General features: G+C 43.7%; 1 protein-coding gene across 5 annotated transcripts in view; it reads left to right on the top strand.

The window, feature by feature from the left end:
• ARL9 (ARF like GTPase 9) overlaps nt 1-3,545 on the top strand; it is a 43,912-nt gene extending 40,367 nt beyond the window's left edge. For all 5 annotated transcript variants that reach the window (XM_073661276.1, XM_073661258.1, XM_073661267.1 and 2 more), the window contains one exon: nt 2,108-3,545. In XM_073661276.1, the coding sequence (XP_073517377.1) occupies nt 2,108-2,287 (180 nt within the window). In that variant the 3' untranslated portion in view covers nt 2,288-3,545. The remainder of the gene's footprint in view (nt 1-2,107) is intronic.
• The last annotated feature ends 16,625 nt before the right edge of the window (nt 3,546-20,170 follow it).

The following is a 20,170-nucleotide window of genomic DNA, read 5'->3' as shown; positions in this document are numbered from 1 at the left end:
GTGCCGAGGCCAGGCTTGTCCGAAGAGTCAAGGCTAACCCAAGGACAACAAGGAAGGAGCTCCGGGAAGATCTCATGGCAGTGGGGACTTTGGTTTCAGTCAATACCATAAGTAACGTACTCCACCGCAATGGTCTCCGTTCCAGACGAGCCCGTAAGGTACCTTTACTTTCAAAGCGTCATGTCAAGGCTCGTCTACAGTTTGCTCATGATCACTTGGAGGACTCTGAGACAGACTGGTTCAAGGTTCTATGGTCTGATGAGACCAAGATCGAGATCTTTGGTGCCAACCACACACGTGACGTTTGGAGACTGGATGGCACTGCATACGACCCCAAGAATACCATCCCTACAGTCAAGCATGGTGGTGGCAGCATCATGCTGTGGGGCTGTTTCTCTGCCAAGGGGCCTGGCCATCTGGTCCGCATCCATGGGAAGATGGATAGCACGGCCTACCTGGAGATTTTGGCCAAGAACCTCCGCTCCTCCATCAAGGATCTTAAGATGGATCGTAATTTCATCTTCCAACAAGACAACGACCCAAAGCACACAGCCAAGAAAACCAAGGCCTGGTTCAAGAGGGAAAAAGTCAAGGTGTTGGAGTGGCCTAGTCAGTCTCCTGACCTTAACCCAATTGAAAACTTGTGGAAGGAGCTCAAGAATAAAGTCCACATGAGACACCCAAAGAACCTAGATAACTTGGAGAAGATCTGCATGGAGGAGTGGGCCAAGATAACTCCACAGACCTGTGCCGGCCTGATCAGGTCTTATAAAAGACGATTATTAGCTGTAATTGCAAACAAGGGTTATTCCACAAAATATTAAACATAGGGGTTGTATAATAATTGACCCACACTTTTATGTTTAAAATTTAATAAAATTCAACTGAGCAACATAACTTTTTGGTTTGTAAGATTTATGCTTCTGTTCATAAAACCTACTCTCGTTTGCAGTTTGAAGGCTCTAACTTATTTGCATCTTATCAAACCAGCTAAATCTGCAGGGGGTTGAATACTACTTGTAGGCACTGTATATGATATGATGATGACAATACACATCCATTTTTTTTTTTAACACTTGCATGTATCAATCATTGGCTGGTCTGCATATTAAAAGGTTTGTCCACTGTCTGGACATCTCTATTTTAAAGTTTCAAAAGGGACTATTTCATTTAAATAACAGGTACTCTCCTTTCCAGCGATGCCAGGGCTCACTTGACATTGGCTGCATGACTTATGTGGCATAACAATCAGCGTCAGTTATTGGCCTGCTGTGCACTAACTTCTTCCGCTTGTCAGCCCAATAGTGGCCACTGATTGGCTGCAGGGCTCACATAGCATAACAATGTCATGTGAGCCCGGGAGATCCAAGCTAATGTGGGAGGTATCTGTTATTTTTATTTTACAGTAGGGACTACTTTAAAAAGGGGTTGTCCAGGTAGTGAGCAAGCCCTTCACTGTGCAGGGCCATAATTTCTGTGCATTTGCAGACGAGCAGAGGCAGATAAAGACCGAGTATGACTCCCCATATGGGCACAGGCGCTTTATTACTATCTCTGCATCAGTGAATGCTGTGTATACAGTACACTAAGGGCAGTGCATGTGTTGACAGGTACAATGGAAAATTGTAATATAAAATAAATCACAAAAATGTTTAGCATAAATACGTGATTTTGATTGCTATGCTTTTTCTTTGACTTGACATGTCTATACAGCTGCAAATTTACCCATTTTCACAAATCAATAGGGTTTGAATTATCACTGTCTAAGCAGAAAGCAACATTGGCAGGCAGTAATAGCCATTTTATACACTTCTGAGATATACTCCATTAGGAAATAACTTTTTCTAACCTGGAACCAAAAATAAAGTTGCGTTATTATTTAAATAATACTGTGTAAAACTAAGTTGGAGCAGCTATAGTCACATCTACCATAAAATACTATTTTAGAAACATGACGCATTACTTCAAATGGATTCAATGTCCTAAATATAAAGATATGGGGCTAAATGACATGCCAACATTGTTTTCGGTTTTCTTATGCAAGCCACTTTTGAATGTTGCATCATTTTCCTAGATTGAACCTTCTTAAATCCCTGTTTTTTCTTAGGACCTACAGAATGCACACCATATCCCTGAGATTCACGATGCCCTTGCACTGTCCGAGATCTGTGAAGATCGAAAGCTATACTTGATTGGAACATACGTGGCAAATGATGGCTCTGAGGTTTCTTCTGGGATTCAAGACACAAAGGAATTTCTTGCACAACTGCTTTTAGAAAATTGCTGAAATCATATATGTGTCCTATCTACAAATGTAAATTTGGGAATTCATGTATGGGTACCTTTTCTTTTTAAGCTTAATAGCCTTTGGCAGAGTTGACCATCAGCGGTTCTCACTGAAGAGACTCCTGATTGGATTCTATCTTTGCTAACAATATTGTAAATATGAATTATCCCTGCTCCAGTGCTGGAGGAAACATGAAACATTACATCGAAATTGGCATCTATTATTGCCAGCAATCTTCCAGAATACAGAGTAGCACTGCTTTGAATTCTGGTCAGGCTGGACTCACCATTAGGGCAATGCCCAAGGTGTTTAAAGGGGTTGTCCGGTACTTTAAAAAAAAATGCCAGTGTGTTTTAATGATGAATACAACCCTCTTTCTAATTACGTTGTCCTGCTGATACTGCCTGTGAGCGGCGCTATATATATAGATCTCTTAAGAAAAAACCTGAAGGTGTGAACTGGAACATAAATTGATGTGCATGCAAAATGTAAATGCATGTTCACACAAGGCCATTAGACAAAGAGAAACCAAAGACAAGAAAAATACCCAAATGGTTAAAAGTATATGTATATATATATCTCTTGCAGTTTTTACGATTGAGCCTAAGGCTGTGTGCCCACTATGCATTTTTTAAGAGTTTCCGCAGCGGCAATTCCGCTGCAGAAACGCTTAAAAAACGCATGGTAGAAGGCCTGCTATGTTCCCCAATGATAATCTGCATGTGCTGTGCACATGCTGCGTCAATTTCCGCTGCGGATTATCATTGCGGAAAAATCCGCAGCACTACCAATTATTTTGCATAATCGCAGCGTTTTCGCCGCCATTGACTTGAATTGAATCGCTTAATATCCACATCACTACATGTGCACATGCGGATATTAAGCGATTCAATGTGCGGATGGTACCCGGGTCTGGAGAAGAGGAGACTCCTCCAGACCCGGGTATCATAGTACCTGTAAAAAAAAAAAAAAAAAAAAGTATTAAAATAAAAAATATACATTATACTTACCTTCTGATGGCCCCCAGTCTCCTCTATGGTGCATTCTGGCTTCCCGGCAGCTCGCGATGGTCAAAAGGACCTGCCATGACTTCATTTAGTCATGTGATGGCAGGTCCTTTTACACAACCGCGAGACACCGGGAAGACCGGACGCATCGGATAAGGAGACCGGGGCCATCAGAAGGTGAGTATAATGTTTTGGTTTTTTTTATTATTTTTTTACCATTTTTATTCTTTTTTTTTTTTTTTTTTTTTTTTTTAACTAACTTGGTCACACTATATAAAATCCATACCGGTTGCATGGATTTATATAGTGTGACCAAGTTGTCAAGCAACCCGCATGTGAAATCGCATGATCAAAACGCTTCACTTACGCTTGTCCCTGGCAGGAAATATGCATGTAAAATCCTTTTTCTGTCAGGTAGATGCAGAAACGCTCCAGAAAAATCCGAAGCATTTCTGCATCGTGGGCACTTAGGCTACCACTAGAGCAATACTTCTTGTTCAGTTTAGAAGCCACATGGATATAGGTTGCAAGAAACTGGCTACGACTTTTTACAAGACTTTTCTGTGCATGATTTGAACTGTGTGCCACAGTGTTATTTGTCATCACAATGATAAAAAGACTTCTGCAGAGAACAGGAAGTCTGAGTCTAGTGTTTAACTTGGGCATTATGAAAATTGCAAGATTTCATAAAGGGAAACTATCATGTTGAAAGGGTATCAGATCTGAAGTTAGGATGGTATAGAGCAGGAGAACCTGATCAGACTGATAGACATTTTTGTGGGAAAAGTTTCAGTAAACCTTGAATTTTATTCATTGAAATCCCTGATGTTTGCATGCATATGAGTCCAGTGAGCTGTGTATGTAGAGATAGCTGGTAGTCACTAGGACTGACTGACTAGACTTTTTTTTAGCAGAGTACTGAAGGCTTTGTTGCAAAGTGACTTATCTTTGTAACTTTAATATTAATTTCACATAATTCCCTCCACCTTGATTAACATCCCAGTTCCATTTATTGAAAAACAGCCCCAAAGTATTATGCTGCCTCCACCATGCTTCACTGTAAGTATGGTGTTCTTTTGGTGATGCACAGTGTTGATTTTGCGCCAAACATAGCTTTTGGAGTTATAGCCAAAAAGTTCAACTTTGGTCTCATCAGACCATAGCACGTTTTCCCACATACTTTTGGCAGACTTGAGTCAGGTTTTGGCCAACCTAGCCTTGCTTGGATGTTTTACTTTGTAAGTAAAGTTTCCATCTTGGCACCCTACACCACAGGCCAGACATGAAGAATACGAGAAATTGTTGTCCTATGCAGCACACAGAGTTTAAGTGTGATCGGCTAATTTTGAACACAACCACATCCCCAATTATAGACAGGTGTTTGAAACCACATTATTTTAGTTTTCTTATTTTTATTTCTCCTTCAAAGTGATTTCACTTTGTTTCTTAATTGAATTGGATAGATTATGGTAACATTAAAGGTGGGAAAAAGTTCTCAAATGATTCTTCTTGGTTTGTTTTTTTACTTGAAAACCTGGCATTTTAACAGGGGTGTGTAGACTTTTTAAATCTACTACATATCATCCTGCTCAGTTTCTCCTCCTCTATACCATGCTGTTCATAAATCGCACTGCATGTACAACTTGACAGGTTCCCTTTTTGTTTTTGTTTTTTTATATAGATAATGATATGAAAAATCAAGTGAGCAACATTTTTAATACATTCAACAACAAATATCCTAGTTTAAGCAATGTAATTTTCTGGTGACAAATTCCCTTTAAAAATAAGGGTGGGTGATGGTGTATGTTTATATTGACCTTGTATACATTACAGTATTTATAGAAGTGCTCCATAGGAACCAGTACATCACAGCTTATTCCTGGAATATTTCTCATAGATGTCACTGGTTTGCAGAGAATGAATAGTCTGTAGTTAATGATTAGTACACTGGTCTTTTCTGTATATTTAAACACGTCACAGGAGTTTTTAATGTCACAAATAATAGCCTGATTGTTCAAAGGAGTAATATCCTAAAAATAATATATTTATTGCACATATTATTTTACTTTACCATTGTTGAATTTCTAATAGGGAAGTCTAAGCTAAGCAATGAACTACTGCTATGTACCATACAGTGTAAGATTTCAACGGTGAGGGTGGCATGGGATGCGGAGTAAATAAATCTATACTTTCTGCAGCCTAAAAAAATCTGATAAATGATTTTATTTCTCTTTTATAGAAAATCACATGATAGCGCCTAGAGTCTATTAGAGGGCACAAAATCCGTACCATACATCTTAGATTAAGCTGATCATTAAGCCATTGGCATTGACATGCTTTTCTTTCCTTTAACATATGGGAGTGATGTCAATAGTTAGGACTTTTGCACATGGCTGTATTATGGCTGTGCTCCATATTGCGGAGCACCGCTTCCCTAGATTCATGTAATACCATGATCTAGTGCCGCACAGAGCATTGAATCGTGGCACGATCTGTAGTATGAAGCTATACCATTTTGACCAAAGCAGCCCAGCCACCTATGTTTGGATTAACTGGTATATACCTAGTTTAGCAGTTCATTACTAATGAACTGTGAATTTTGGATATAGACTGTTCATTTATAACTCAGGGTCAGATATAAAATATGACCTCACCAAAGAGACAGATAAATGCACTGAAAGTAATAAAGATGCACTTTTTTAATAAGCCTGTTGTCTTATCTGCTCAATAAAAAAATATTTTCTACTAGGTTGCAGAGTCCTGTGTATATATATTATTTATTACTGCATTAATTATGTTGTGGTGCATTTTCTTTTATGGTGACCTCTCACTAAGGCTATTATCATATATTGTTTTATGTTTCCATCAGATATACATTGGGCTTATGTGCATAGCTGTTTAACCCCTTCACAACATATGATGTACTATTACCTAATATTTCAGGTCCCCTTCTTTGATGAAAGTTCAGGATCTGAGCCTGCAGCATGGTTGGCAGACACTGGCTGTGTTTTACAGTCAGCATCAGTCCCTAACAAAACGCTAAGAGAAGCGTATGAGGGCACCTCCAAAATGTTGGGATCAGCCTAGCACATACTTCTGTAACAAACAAAGCAGAGAAAGAAGTATGCAAATGCTAAGGGATCACCATATGAAAAATCTTTATTACAAATTACAAAATAAGATGACACTAGACACACAGGTTAAAAGCTTTTAAAAAGCCAATCAGCTATATACAATGGTGTGGAAAAGTGTTTGCCCCCTTCCTCATTTCTTATTCTTTTGCATGTTTGTCACACTTAAATGTTTCAGATCAAAAAACAAATTTGAATAGTAGACTAAAATAATACAAGAAAACACAAAATACAGTTTTTAAATGAAGGTCTTTATTAAGGGAAAAGAAAATCCAGACCTACAGGGCCCTGTGTGAAAAATTGATCCCACCCCCCCTTAATTTATATTTTAACTGTGGTTTATCACATCTTTGGTAAGCTGAGTTCAATTTACCTAACCACACACAGGCCTGATTACTGCCACGCCTGTTCTCAATCAAAAATTAACTTAAATAGGACCTGCCTGACAAAGTGAAGTAGACCAAAAGATCCTCAAAAGCTAGACATCATGCTGCGATTCAAAGAAATTAAGGAACAAGTGAGAAACAAAGTGATAGATCTCAATCAGTCTGGAACAGGTTATAAAGCCATTTCTAAATCTGATTAAGATGCTGTGGCATGACCTTAAAAAGGCAATTCATGCTCTGAAACCCTCCAATATGGCTGAATTAAAACAAATTTGCAAAGATGAGTGGGTCAACATTCATCCAGAGTGCTGTTAAAGACTCATTATCAGTTATCGCAAACACTTGATTGCAGTTGTGACCCAACCAGTTATTAGGTTTACGGGGCAATCACTTTTTCACACAGGGCCCTGTAGGTTTGGATTTCTTTTTCCCTTAATAAAAAAGACCTTCATTTAAAAACTGCATTTTGAGCTTACTTGTGTTATCATTCTCTAATATTTACATTTTTTTGTGATCTGAAACCAAGTGTGACAAACATGCAAAAGAATAAGAAATCAGGAAGGGGACAAAAACTTTTTTACACCACTTTATATATGTACAAAGGGTAAATCTATAATAAAACTAAGGCCGGAGTCACACTAGCATATCCCATCCAATGCAAGAACATCGGATGCAATATGTTAATGACACTTGGCTCCTTCTCTGCTGTGAGCGTGAACTGAATGTCAGTGCTCTGTGCTCCGATCCTCTTGCATGAGAGTATCCCTGCACAGCTGCGGGGGAGATGGAGAAATTAATTTCTCCATCTCCTCCTTTGAATCACATTGCACTTGGCGGATATCAGAGTGCAGTGCGATATTTCACACGCACCCATAGTCTTATATGGGTGCTTGCGATCAGAATTCTGCAGTCAATCGCAGCATGCTGGGGTTTTTTTCAGTCCGATCTCCTTCCGATCGTAGCTGAAAAAAAAAAAAATAACGCATATGAGCACAGAATCACTGATTAACATTGGACCGAATGCAATCCGATTTTTCTATCAGAATGCATTTGTCTGATTTAATCACAAGTGGGTACGAGTCCTAACACCCGTCAGCTGCCTAATACATAATTATACCCAAAGTACCTGAAGAGAAAAAGGATCTATCATGCAAAATAATGCCATATATAGAAGATATATAATAGAAGTTGAGATCAGGTATAATAATGTAATGGGTCAAAAACATTCCTGAATATTAGAAAAGAGAACACACAGACTATGTAAGGTAGTTACAAATAAGGCACTATATACAGATATTTAGACCCAATAACACCTGACCATTAATATTAAGCCCAAACAAAGCCAAAAATCTTTTTGTAATTGATATAAAAGGGGAACCTTAAAGCGCACCTGTCAGCAGGAACGTGCTCAGTAAACTAAATACACTGTCAGGTGGGCGACATTACACTGTTTAATATGATACAGTGGGAAAAAAAGTATTTAGTCAGCCACTAATTGTGCAAGCTCTCCCACTTAAAAAGATGACAGAGGCCTGTAATTGACATCATAGGTAGACCTCAACTATGAGAGACAAAATGAGAAAACAAATCCTGAAAATCACATTGTCTGATTTGGAAAGAAATTTTTTTCAAATTTTGGTGGAAAATAAGTATTTGGTCAATTACAAACAAGCAAGATGTCTGGCTCTCACAGACCTGTAACTTCTTCTTTAAGAGGCTCCTCTGTCCTCCACTCATTACCTGTAGTACTGGCACCTGTTTGAACTTAACAGTATAAAAGACACCTGTCCGCAACCTCAGTCACACTCCAAACTCCACTATAGTGAAGACCAAAGAGCTGTTGAAGGACACCAGAAACAAAATTGTAGCCCTGCACCAGGCTGGGAAGACGGAATCTGCAATAGGCAAGCAGCTTGGTGTGAAGAAATCAACTGTGGGAGCAATAATTAGAAAATGGAGGACATACAAGACAACTGATAATCTCTCTCGATCTGGGGCTCCACACAAGATCTCACCCCGTGGGGTCAAAATGATCTCAAGAACAGTGAGCAAAAATCCCAGAACCACACGGGGGACCTAGTAAATGACCTGCAGAGAGCTGGGACCAACGTTACACAGGCTACAATCAGTAACACACTACGCCGCCAGGGACTCAGATCCTGCAGTGCCAGACGTGTCCACCTGCTTAAGCCATTACATGTCCGGGCCCGTCTGAAGTTTGCTAGAGAGGATTTGGATGATCCAGAAGAGTATTGGGAAAATGTCATATGGTCAGATGAAACCAAAGTAGAACTGTTTGGTAGAACACAACTCGTCGTGTTTGGTGGAGAAAGAATACTGTGAAGCATGGGGGTGGCAACATCATGCTTTGGGGCTGTTTCTCTGCCAAGGGACCAGGCCGACTGATCCGTGTACATGAAAGAATGAATGGGGCCATGTATCGTGAGATTTTAAGTGCAAACCTCCTTCCATCAGCAAGGGCATTGAAGATGAAATGTGGCTGGGTCTTTCAGCATGACAATAATCCCAAGCACACCGCCAGGCCAACAAAGGAGTGGCTTCGTAAGAAGTATTTCAAGGTCCTGGAGTGGCCTAGCCAGTCTCCAGATCTAAACCCTATAGAAAACCTTAGGAGGGAGTTGAAAGTCCGTGTTGCACAACGACAGCCCCAAAACATCACTGCTCTAGGGGAGATCTGCATGGAGGAATGGTCCAACATACCAGCAACAGTGTGTGCCAACCTTGTGAAGGCTTACAGAAAACGTTTGACCTCTGTCATTGCCAACAAAGGATATATAACAAAGTATTGAGATGAACTTTTGTAATTGACCAAATACTTATTTTCCACCAAAATTTGAAAAACAAAAATCTTTCCAAATCAGACAATGTGATTTTCAGGATTTGTTTTCTCATTTTGTCTCTCATAGTTGATGTCTACCTATGTTGTCAATTACAGGCCTCTCTCATCTTTTTAAGTGGGAGAACTTGCACAATTGGTGGCTGACTAAATACTTTTTTTCCCTTCTGTACCTTGGTTGATGAAATCCGTCCTGTGGTTCTTGTGTAAACTTTACTTTCAGTTTGAAGATAATGATATGCTCGTGCTTTGGGGTGGCCTGTGGTGGGCGCTGTATCTGGTGCTCTGCTTACATATTCATCTGTATGCTCTTATGACAGGTCACTGATCGTTCACTGACCTGCCTCCTATTTTACATAATGCATCTAGTAGTGCGGGGCTAGGTAAAATAGGAGGCAGGTCAGTGAAGGCACAGTGAGCCGTCATAAGAGCATACAGATGAATATATAAGCAGAGCACCAGATAGACCAGTCCGTTTAGTGTTCCAGCCATTTTGGTTATTTGTACAACTGTAATTTTATTGTTTCATTTATTTTGACCTATGTGGTTCACTACAGTTATGTCGTTAATATGCATACACCTGATGTGTTGACCTTGGTCTGGTTAATTAATTAATTAATTGCCCATGCTAACTGACATTACTTTCCCATATATACAGGTGCATCTCACTAAATTAGAATATCATCAAAAAGTTAATTTATTTCAGTTCTTCAATACAAAAAGTGAAACTCATATATTATATAGAGTTATTACAAACAGAGTGATCTATTTCAAGTGTTTATTTCTGTTACTGTTGATGATTATGGCTTACAGCCAATGAAAACACAAAACTCATTATCTCAGTAAATTAGAATACTTTATAACCACAGCTTGAAAAATGTTTTTCAAATCCGAAATGTTGGCCTACTGAAATGTATGTTCAGTAAGTGCACTCAATACTTGGTCGCGGCTCCTTTTGCATCAATTACTGCATCAATGCGGCGTGGCATGGAGGCGATCAGTATGTGGCACTGCTGAGCTGTTATGGAAGCCCAGGTTGCTTTGATAGCAGCCTTCAGCTCTTCTGCATTTTTGGGTCTGGTGTCTCTCATCTTCCTCTTGACAATACCCCATAGATTCTCTATGGGGTTAAGGTCAGACAAGTTTGCTGGCCAATCATGCACAGTGGTACTGTTGTTTTTAAACCAGGTATTGGTACTTTTGGCAGTGTGGACAGGTGACAAGTCCTGCTCAAGAATGAAATTTTCATCTCCAAAAAGGTTGTCGGCAGCGGGAAGCATGAAGTGCTCTAAAATTTCCTGGTAGACGGCTGTGCTGACTTTCGTCTTGATAAAACACTGTGGACCTACATCAGCAAATGACATGGCTCCCCAAACCATCACTGATTGTGGAAACTTCACACTAGACCTCAAGCAGCTTGGATTGTGGCCTCTCCACTCTTCCTCCAGACTCTGAGACCTTGATTTCCAAATGAAAATTGGAACTCTGGGACCTTGTGGAGTGTGTCAATGACTGCCTTCTGGACATCTGTCAAGTCAGCAGTCTTCCCCATGATTGTGGAGCCTACTGAAACAATAAGGCACCTTTTTAGATGCTCAGGAAGCCTTTGCAGGTGTTTTTTGTTAATTATTTTAATTTACTGAGATAATGACTTTTGTGTTTTCATTGGCTGTAAGCCATAGACATCAACATTAACAGAAATAAACACTTGAAATAGATCACTCTGTTTGTAATGACTCTATATAATGAGTTTCACTTTTTATATTGAAGAACTGAAATAAATTCACTTTTTAATGATATTCTAATTTAGTGAGATGCACCTGTATATCAGCATTTCATGCTTTATCTCTGCTATCCTATGGGTGCTCTTATGCACCAGAAACGCGTCAGGTTCTCTGAGGTTTTTGATTTTAGAATGAAACAACTGAGATACAATTGAAGTGTAGATTTTCACGTTTAATTAAAGGTTTTGAACAAAAATATCCTGTGAAACGTTTAGGAATTGCAACCATTTTTCTAAAGAGTCTCCTTATTTCAGGGGCTCAAAAGTAATTGGCCAAATTAACTTTGCCATAAATAAATGCCATTGGAAGACACGCATGCCCATGCCATCACACTGCCTTCACCATGTTTTTACAGAGGATGTGGTGTGCTTTGGATCATGAGCCCTTCCACGCCTTCTCCTGTTTTTCTTCCCGTCATTCTTGTACAGGTTGTTCTTAGTTTCATCTTCCAAAGAATGCTTTCCAGAAAGGGGTTGGCTTCTTTAGATGTTTTTTTTTGACAAAGTCTAATCTGGCCTTTCTATTTTTAAGGCTGATTAATGGTTTTCACCTTTTGGTGAACCCTCTGTATTTGCTCTCATAAAGTTTTCTCTTTATGGCAGATACTGAAACACCTACTTTCTGGAGAAGGTTCTTCACTTGTGTGGATGTTGTGAAGGAGTTTTTCTTCACCATGGAAAGGAATCTGCACTCATCCACCACTGTTGTCTTCCGTGGATGTCCCGGCCTTTTTGAGTTTCCAAGTTCACCAGTGTGCTCTATTTTTTGCACAATACACCAAACGGTAGCTTTGACCACTCCTAACATTTCTGCTATCTCTCTGATCTATTTCTTCTTTTTCGCAACTTAATTTTTGTTCAGCCTAATTCAGTCAGTTTCTCTTCCATTGAGAGCTGCTTTGACTGCATGTTTTGGGTTCACAGACACAGCTTCCAAATGAAAATGCCATACTTGGAATCAACTCCAGACCTTTTACCTGCTTAATTGATGATGGATTCATGAGAGAATAGCCCATGTAGCCAATTAAAACGCTTTTGATATAATTGCCCATTTACTTTTCGTCCCTTTAAAAAGAGGCTGCTACATATTAAAGAGCTGTAATTCCTAAACCCTTACTCCAATTAGGATGTGAATACCCTCAAATAAAAGGTGAGAGTCTGCACTTTAAGCCCATGTTCATTTTACTGTATTTTGTATATGCTTTGGTAAATGGCTAAAATGACAAAACTTGTGTCACTGTCCCAATATTTCTGTACCTAACTGTATATCTTCAGGAGCACACCACTCCTCATCCTCTCGGCTTCCAGCTTAGCCAGTGGCAGTGCATTTCAGAAGATTGACAGTTCAGTAGTGATGAGCGAGCATGCTCGCTACTGCTCGGTGTTTGCCTGAGCATCTCACTGCTCGAGATGCTCGGCGCTCGCCGAGTATTTCCGGCTCTTTAGAGAGCCAATGAACATGCAGGGATTGCCTGCCATGCACTGTAATGCCATGTTGGTTGTGGGCATTACAGTGATTGGCTGGCCGCACAGCGTCATCAGGTCTGTATCAGACCTGGCGCCACCATGCTCGTCACAGTCACTCCAGATCAGAAAGTGTAGGGAGAGCTGCTGCTGTGTCAGGGAGAGATTTGATCGTGTATTAGGTAGTGTAGGGAGAAAAACCATACATTACACATATCCATCTTAATAAACCGTCCTTCTGAGGACTAATCCATCTGCAGAGATATCAGGCAGGCAGGGTTTATAGGCAGGCAGTGTATATAGCAGACTGCAGTGCATATAGCACAAGAGGCTCCATTCCAATTCTGCCTTCTGCTGCTGTTAGATATTTCTATACAAAGGCCCAGGTCTCAGGGGCCAGGAATACTTTTCTTTGGATCTTAATCCTCATTATTTGCTTAAAAAGCAATCCTGAGAACACCATTTTTTCTGCGCCATTTGCTTGTTGGCACTGCAGAATACAGCCAGGTCCTTTCCATATTAGAGCGCTAGAAATCCAGCTATTTAAAACTCTCTTTTCTCCGTCACACGGATCACATATATGTTGTCAGAAAATACTGCCATTTCTGGCCTCAATTAAAAATTTCCTTTAGTGTATCATTGAAGCAATTCACACCAGTTTGCTGTTCAAACTACTTACCGTACCTACAGGCAGGGCCGGCTCCAGGTTTTTGTGGGCCCTGGGCAAAAGAGTCTCAGTGGGCCCCAGATACTGCAAAGAAATATATATATATATATATTACAAGGCCAAAGATTTCACTTCTTACATTACATCAGTGATATCTATTGTAAATTCCACAATAGCTCAGAAACCGGCGAATCGCTCCACACAGTATACTGGCCCCCATATAACGCTCCATACAGGATACTGGCCCCGATATAACACTCCATACAGGATACTGGCCCCATATAACGCTCCATACAGAATACTGGCCCCCATATAATGCTCCATGCAGGCTGTGTCCCCACTTAATGCTCCATGCAGACTGTTCCCCCCCCACATAATGCCTCATGCAGGCTGTTCCCCCCACATAATGCCCCACACAGGCTGTTCCCCCCACATAATGCCCCATGCAGGCTGTTCCCCCCATATAATGCCCCATGTAGGATGTCACCCCCCTTATAATGCCCCATGTAGGATGTCACCACCCTTATAATGCCCCATGCAGGATGTCACACACCCCCTCCCTTATAATGCCCCCTCCCTTATAATGCCCCATGTAGGATGTCACCTTCCCTTATAATGCCCCATGCAGGATGTCACACCCCTCTCCCTTATAATGCCCGATGCAGGATGTCAACCCCCCTCGCTTATAATGCCCCATGCAGGATGTCACCCCCCCTTATAATGCCCCATGCAGGATGTCACCCCCCCTTATAATGCCCCATGCAGGATGTCACACCCCCCTCCCTTATAATGCCCCATGCAGGATGTCACCCCCCCTCCCTTATAATGCCCCATGCAGGATGTCACACACCCCCTCCCTTATAATGCCCCATGCAGGATGTCACACCCCCCCTTGCTTATAATGCCCCATGCAGGATGTCACACACCGCCCCCTCCCTTATAATGCCCCATGCAGGATGTCACACCCCCCCTTGCTTATAATGCCCCATGCAGGATGTCACACACCGCCCCCTCCCTTATAATGCCCCATGCAGGATGTCACACCCCCCACCCTTATAATGCCCCATGCAGGATGTCACTCCCCCTTATAATGCCCCATGCAGGATGTCACCGCCCTCCCTTATAATGCCCCATGCAGGATGTCACACACCCCCTCCTTTATAATGCCCCATGCAGGATGTCACACCCCCCCTTGCTTATAATGCCCCATGCAGGTTGTCACACACCGCCCCCTCCCTTATAATGCCCCATGCAGGATGTCACACCCCCCACCCTTATAATGCCCCATGCAGGATGTCACCCCCCCCTTATAATGCCCCATGCAGATGTCACACCCCCCTCCCTTATAATGCCCCATGCAGGATGTCACCCCCCTCCCTTATAATGCCCCATGCAGGATGTCACAGCCCCCTTATAATGCCCCATGCAGGATGTCACACCCCCCCTCGCTTATAATGCCCCATGCAGGATGTCACCCCCCCTTCCTTATAATGCCCCATGCTGGATGTCACACCCCCCCTCCCTTATAATGCCCAATGCAGGATGACACCCCCCCTCACTTATAATGCCACATGCAGGATGTCACCCCCCTTCGCTTATAATGCCCCATGCAGGATGTCACACCCCCTCACCCCACCCCATCATATAATGCCCCGTGCAGGATGTCACACCCCCCCTCGCTTATAATGCCCCATGCAGGATGTCACACCCCTTCACCCCACCCCATCATATAATGCCCCATGGCTCCATACCATAAAAAAAAATAAAATACTCACCTCACTTCTCACCTGCTGCTGCTGCTCTGGACTCCTCACGCGCGCTGGTGTCTTACCGCTCTGTGCTGCTTGTGACAGCTCAGGAGAGAGCGCGGTGTAAAGACGTCACCGCGCCCTCTGACCTGGGGCGTCACACTGCAGCAGCCGTGGAAGGGACAGGACCTGCTGCGGAGGCAAGGGAAGAGGTAAGTATTGCGCTGGGTGCCGGTGCCCTGAGCAAGCGGGGGGAGCGGGCGCTGGCACCGCTCTCCTCTGCTCACGGGTGCCCGACGGCGAGTGGGCCCCCCCCACCTGCTCAGGGCCCCGGCACTTGCCCAGGTGCGCCGGGTGCTGATGCCAGCCCTGCCTACAGAACAGGTATTTAAAACTCTGTTTTCTCTGTCAAACGGATCACATATACAGTGCCTACAAGTAGTATTCAACCCCCTGCAGATTTAGCTGGTTTGATAAGATGCAAATAAGTTAGAGCCTTCAAACTGCAAACGAGAGTAGGTTTTATGAACAGAAGCATAAATCTTACAAACCAAAAAGTTATGTTGCTCAGTTGAATTTTATTAATTTTTAAACATAAAAGTGTGGGTCAATTATTATACAACCCCTATGTTTAATATTTTGTGGAATAACCCTTGTTTGCAATTACAGCTAATAATCGTCTTTTATAAGACCTGATCAGGCCGGCACAGGTCTGTGGAGTTATCTTGGCCCACTCCTCCATGCAGATCTTCTCCAAGTTATCTAGGTTCTTTGGGTGTCTCATGTGGACTTTATTCTTGAGCTCCTTCCACAAGTTTTCAATTGGGTTAAGGTCAGGAGACTGACTAGGCCACTCCAACACCTTGACTTTTTCCCTCTTGAACCAGGCCTTGGTTTTCTGGGCTGTGTGCTTTGGGTCGTTGTCTTGTTGGAAGATGAAATTACGACCCATCTTAAGATCCTTGATGGAGAAGCGGAGGTTCTTGGCCAAAATCTCCAGGTAGGCCATGCTATCCATCTTCCCATGGATGCGGACCAGATGGCCAGGCCCCTTGGCTGAGAAACAGCCCCACAGGATGATGCTGCCACCACCATGCTTGACTGTAGGGATGGTATTCTTGGGGTCGTATGCAGTGCCATCCAGTCTCCAAACGTCACGTGTGTGGTTGGCACCAAAGATCTCGATCTTGGTCTCATCAGACCATAGAACCTTGAACCAGTCTGTCTCAGAGTCCTCCAAGTGATCATGAGCAAACTGTAGACGAGCCTTGACATGACGCTTTGAAAGTAAAGGTACCATACAGGCTCGTCTGGAACGGAGACCATTGCGGTGGAGTACGTTACTTATGGTATTGACTGAAACCAATGTCCCCACTGCCATGAGATCTTCCCGGAGCTCCTTCCTTGTTGTCCTTGGGTTAGCCTTGACTCTTCGGACAAGCCTGGCCTCGGCACGGGAGGACACTTTCAAAGGCTGTCCAGGCCGTGGAAGGCTAACAGTAGTTCCATAAGCCTTCCACTTACGGATGATGCTCCCAACAGTGGAGACAGGTAGGCCCAACTCCTTGGAAAGGGTTTTGTACCCCTTGCCAGCCTTGTGACCCTCCACGATCTTGTCTCTGATGGCCTTGGAATGCTCCTTTGTCTTTCCCATGTTGACCATGTCTGAGTGCTGTTCACAAGTTTGGGGAGGGTCTTAAATAGTCAGAAAAGGCTGGCAAAAGAGATCTTTAATCCACACATGTGAAGCTCATTATTCTTGGTGCCTGAACTACTTCTTAATACCTTAGGGGGACCAAACAGAATTCTTGTGGTTTGAGGGGTTGAATAATAAATGACACTCTGAATTAACTTTTAACGTTTTTAAAAAAAAAAAAAAAATTTGCTGCAGTGCATTTCCCACTTCCAGGCTGATCTACAGTACAAATGTCACAATGCCAAGTTAATTCCGCATGTGTCAACCAGCTAAATCTGCAGGGGGTTGAATACTATTTGTAGGCACTGTACGTTGTCAGAAAATACTGCCATTTCTGGCCTCCATTAAAAATTTCCTTTGGTGTGTCATTGAAGCAATTCACCACAGTTTGCTGTTCAAACTACTTACCTACAGGCCAAGTATTTAAAACTCTGTTTTCTCCGTCACACGGATCACATATATGTTGTCATAAAATACTGCCATTTCTGGCCTCCATTAAAAATTTCCTTTAGTGTGTCAGTGAAGCAATTCACAGCAGTTTGCTGGTCAAACTACTTACCTACAGGCAGGGAATTTAAAACTCTGTTTTCTCCATCACACGGATCACATATAAGTTCGCTCCAAATTCAGTCATTTGTAGTGAGCGTGGAAGATACTGTCCTCCATTTAAAATGGGCAAGGGACTGGGAACTGGACATGATGGTAATGGTGCATGCAGAGGCCGAGGACAAGGCCGTGGGCAAGCCGAAATTGTGGCACAACAGCACAACAAACACCCACATCTTCTCACCTGACCTTCCTGTCCCAATTTCTAGGGGACCGCAGCACACCACTATTGAACCCAGAGCAGTGTCAAAAGGTTGCTGGTTGGATAGCGGATAATGCTTCCAGTCACTTAGCCACCACCATCACCACCCTGTCTTCCACACGGTCAAGTCTCAGTAGCCGTGAGTCTGGACCGCATATTCCTCACCCTGATCCTCCTTCTTCCCACCATGCCGAGTACCCAGAGACAACTGATCCCACACTTGGACACTCTGAAGAGCTGTTCACTTTTCCATTTATAGATTCGGGCCTCTCGCCCGGTCCACTTGAAGCGGGTCAAGAGGAGATCGCGTGTAGCGATGCCCAAATATTTGAGCAGCCACGGTCACACGAAGGTGACGGTGAGAAAGTGTCACAAGAGGTGGACGATGATGAGACACAATTGCCAGAAAGTCAGGAGGAGGACCAGGGTGCGGAAGTGGTGGATGATATAGTAACTGACCCAACCTGGCAGGAGGACATGCAGAGCGAGGACAGCAGCACACAGGGGGAGGGAGGCAGAGCACCCCAAGAGGCAGGAAGAAGCAATGTGGTGGCCGCAGACAGAAGGCAGGCAACCGGTCCCCGTAACACCAACACGAAGGAAGTTGCCAGTAAAACTATTAGGTCTTCCCGAGTCTGGTAGCTTTTTAAAGACTCTGCCGATAACCCCAAAAAGGCCATTTGCACCACCTGCCAGGCCAGCATCAGCAGGGGTGGCAAAACGAACAGCCTGACCACCACCAGCATGATCAGGCACATGGCAGCAAAGCACCCGACTTTGTGGGCCGAACCCCAGGGTCCAGGAACAGTGTCTGCAGGTGGCATCATTGCTTCTTCCACTGTTGTGCATGCAAGCCAGTCCTCTGTCCATGGTGCATGCGAAGATGCCTCCTGCCCTGCACCTGTCGTTGCACACTCTCAAGTAGCAGCATCAGGAAGCACGTCCATGTCCTTGTCCCAGCGCAGCGTTCAGTTGTCCATACCCCAGTCCTTGGAACGCAAGCGCAAATATGCAGCCAACGCCCCACAGGCCACACTACTAAATTCTCACATTTCACGACTGCTTGCGCTCGAAGTGTTGCCTTTTAGGCCCGTGGAGACCGAAGCATTCCGCAACCTCATGGCGACGGCTGTCCCTCGGTACTCGGTCCCCAGCCGCCACTAATTCTCCCGGTGTGCCGTCCCCGCATTACACAAGCACGTGTCCCAAATCATTAGCCGTGCCATCAACTGCGCAGTTACCGGAAAAGTCCACCTAACCACGGACACGTGGACAAGTGCTTGTGGGCAGGGACGGTACATCTCGCTGACGGCACACTGGGTTAACATAGTGGAAGCCGGGACCCAGTCGGACCTTGGGACGGAACACGTCCTCCCGACGCCAAGGATTGCGGGCCCTAGGTCAATCAGGGTTGCCCCCACGGTCTTCAGCTCCTGCACTTCATCTTCCTCAGCCTCCTCCTCCTCTTCAGCCTCCATCTCCGAAATGACCACATCAGTCACAAGCTGGAAGCACTGCAGCACTGCCTCGGCCTAGCGGCAACAGGCTGTGCTGAAGCTAATATGCTTAGTTGACAAACCGCACAATGCTGAAGAGTTGTGGACAGTTCTGAAAGAGCAGGTAGATCTGTGGCTCACACCTCTGAACCTACAGCCAGGAATGGCCGTGTGTGACAATGGCCAGAACCTGGTGGCGGCTCTGAGGCGAGGCGAGCTCACACATGTACCATGCCAAGCCCATGTGCTTAACCTCGTGGTTCAGTGGTTTCTCAAATCCTACCCGGAGCTGCTGAATCTGCTTGTTAAAGTACACCTCCTGTGTGCCAATTTTAGAAAGTCAGCTACAGCTTCCGCCGCACTTGCCGTGTTTCAACAGCGTTTGCAGCTTCCGGCTCACAGACTGGTATGTGATGTCCCCACGCGTTGAAACTCTACACTGCAGATGTTGGGAAGGATTTGTGAGAAGAAGAGGGCAGTTGTTGAGTACCAGCATTAACAAGGTCGTCGGTATTCAGTTCAGACTACACACATAAGACCTCAAGAGTGGACATGGATGTCAGACATATGTACCATTCTCCAAAACTTTGAGAACGCCACCAAGATGGTGAGTGGCGATGACACCATAATTAGCGTCACCATCCCGCTACTCTGTCTTCTGAAACGCTCTCTGCTCACAATCAGAGGATGCATTGCAGGCGGAGCACGATGAGATGGCGCAAGGAACCATACAGGGTGATTACACACAGCCAAGCCTCATCTCATCCCAACGTGGATTGGTTGACAATGAGGAAGAGGAGGAGGAGGAGGAAGGACAGGAGCTAGTTTCATGCACTATAG

This window comes from Phyllobates terribilis, unplaced genomic scaffold (assembly GCF_046119375.1).
Source record: "Phyllobates terribilis strain yellow unplaced genomic scaffold, ASM4611937v1 Scaffold_1__5_contigs__length_1240528914, whole genome shotgun sequence".
Lineage (NCBI taxonomy): Eukaryota > Metazoa > Chordata > Amphibia > Anura > Dendrobatidae > Phyllobates > Phyllobates terribilis.
This window is presented reverse-complemented; position numbering and strand designations above follow the sequence as displayed.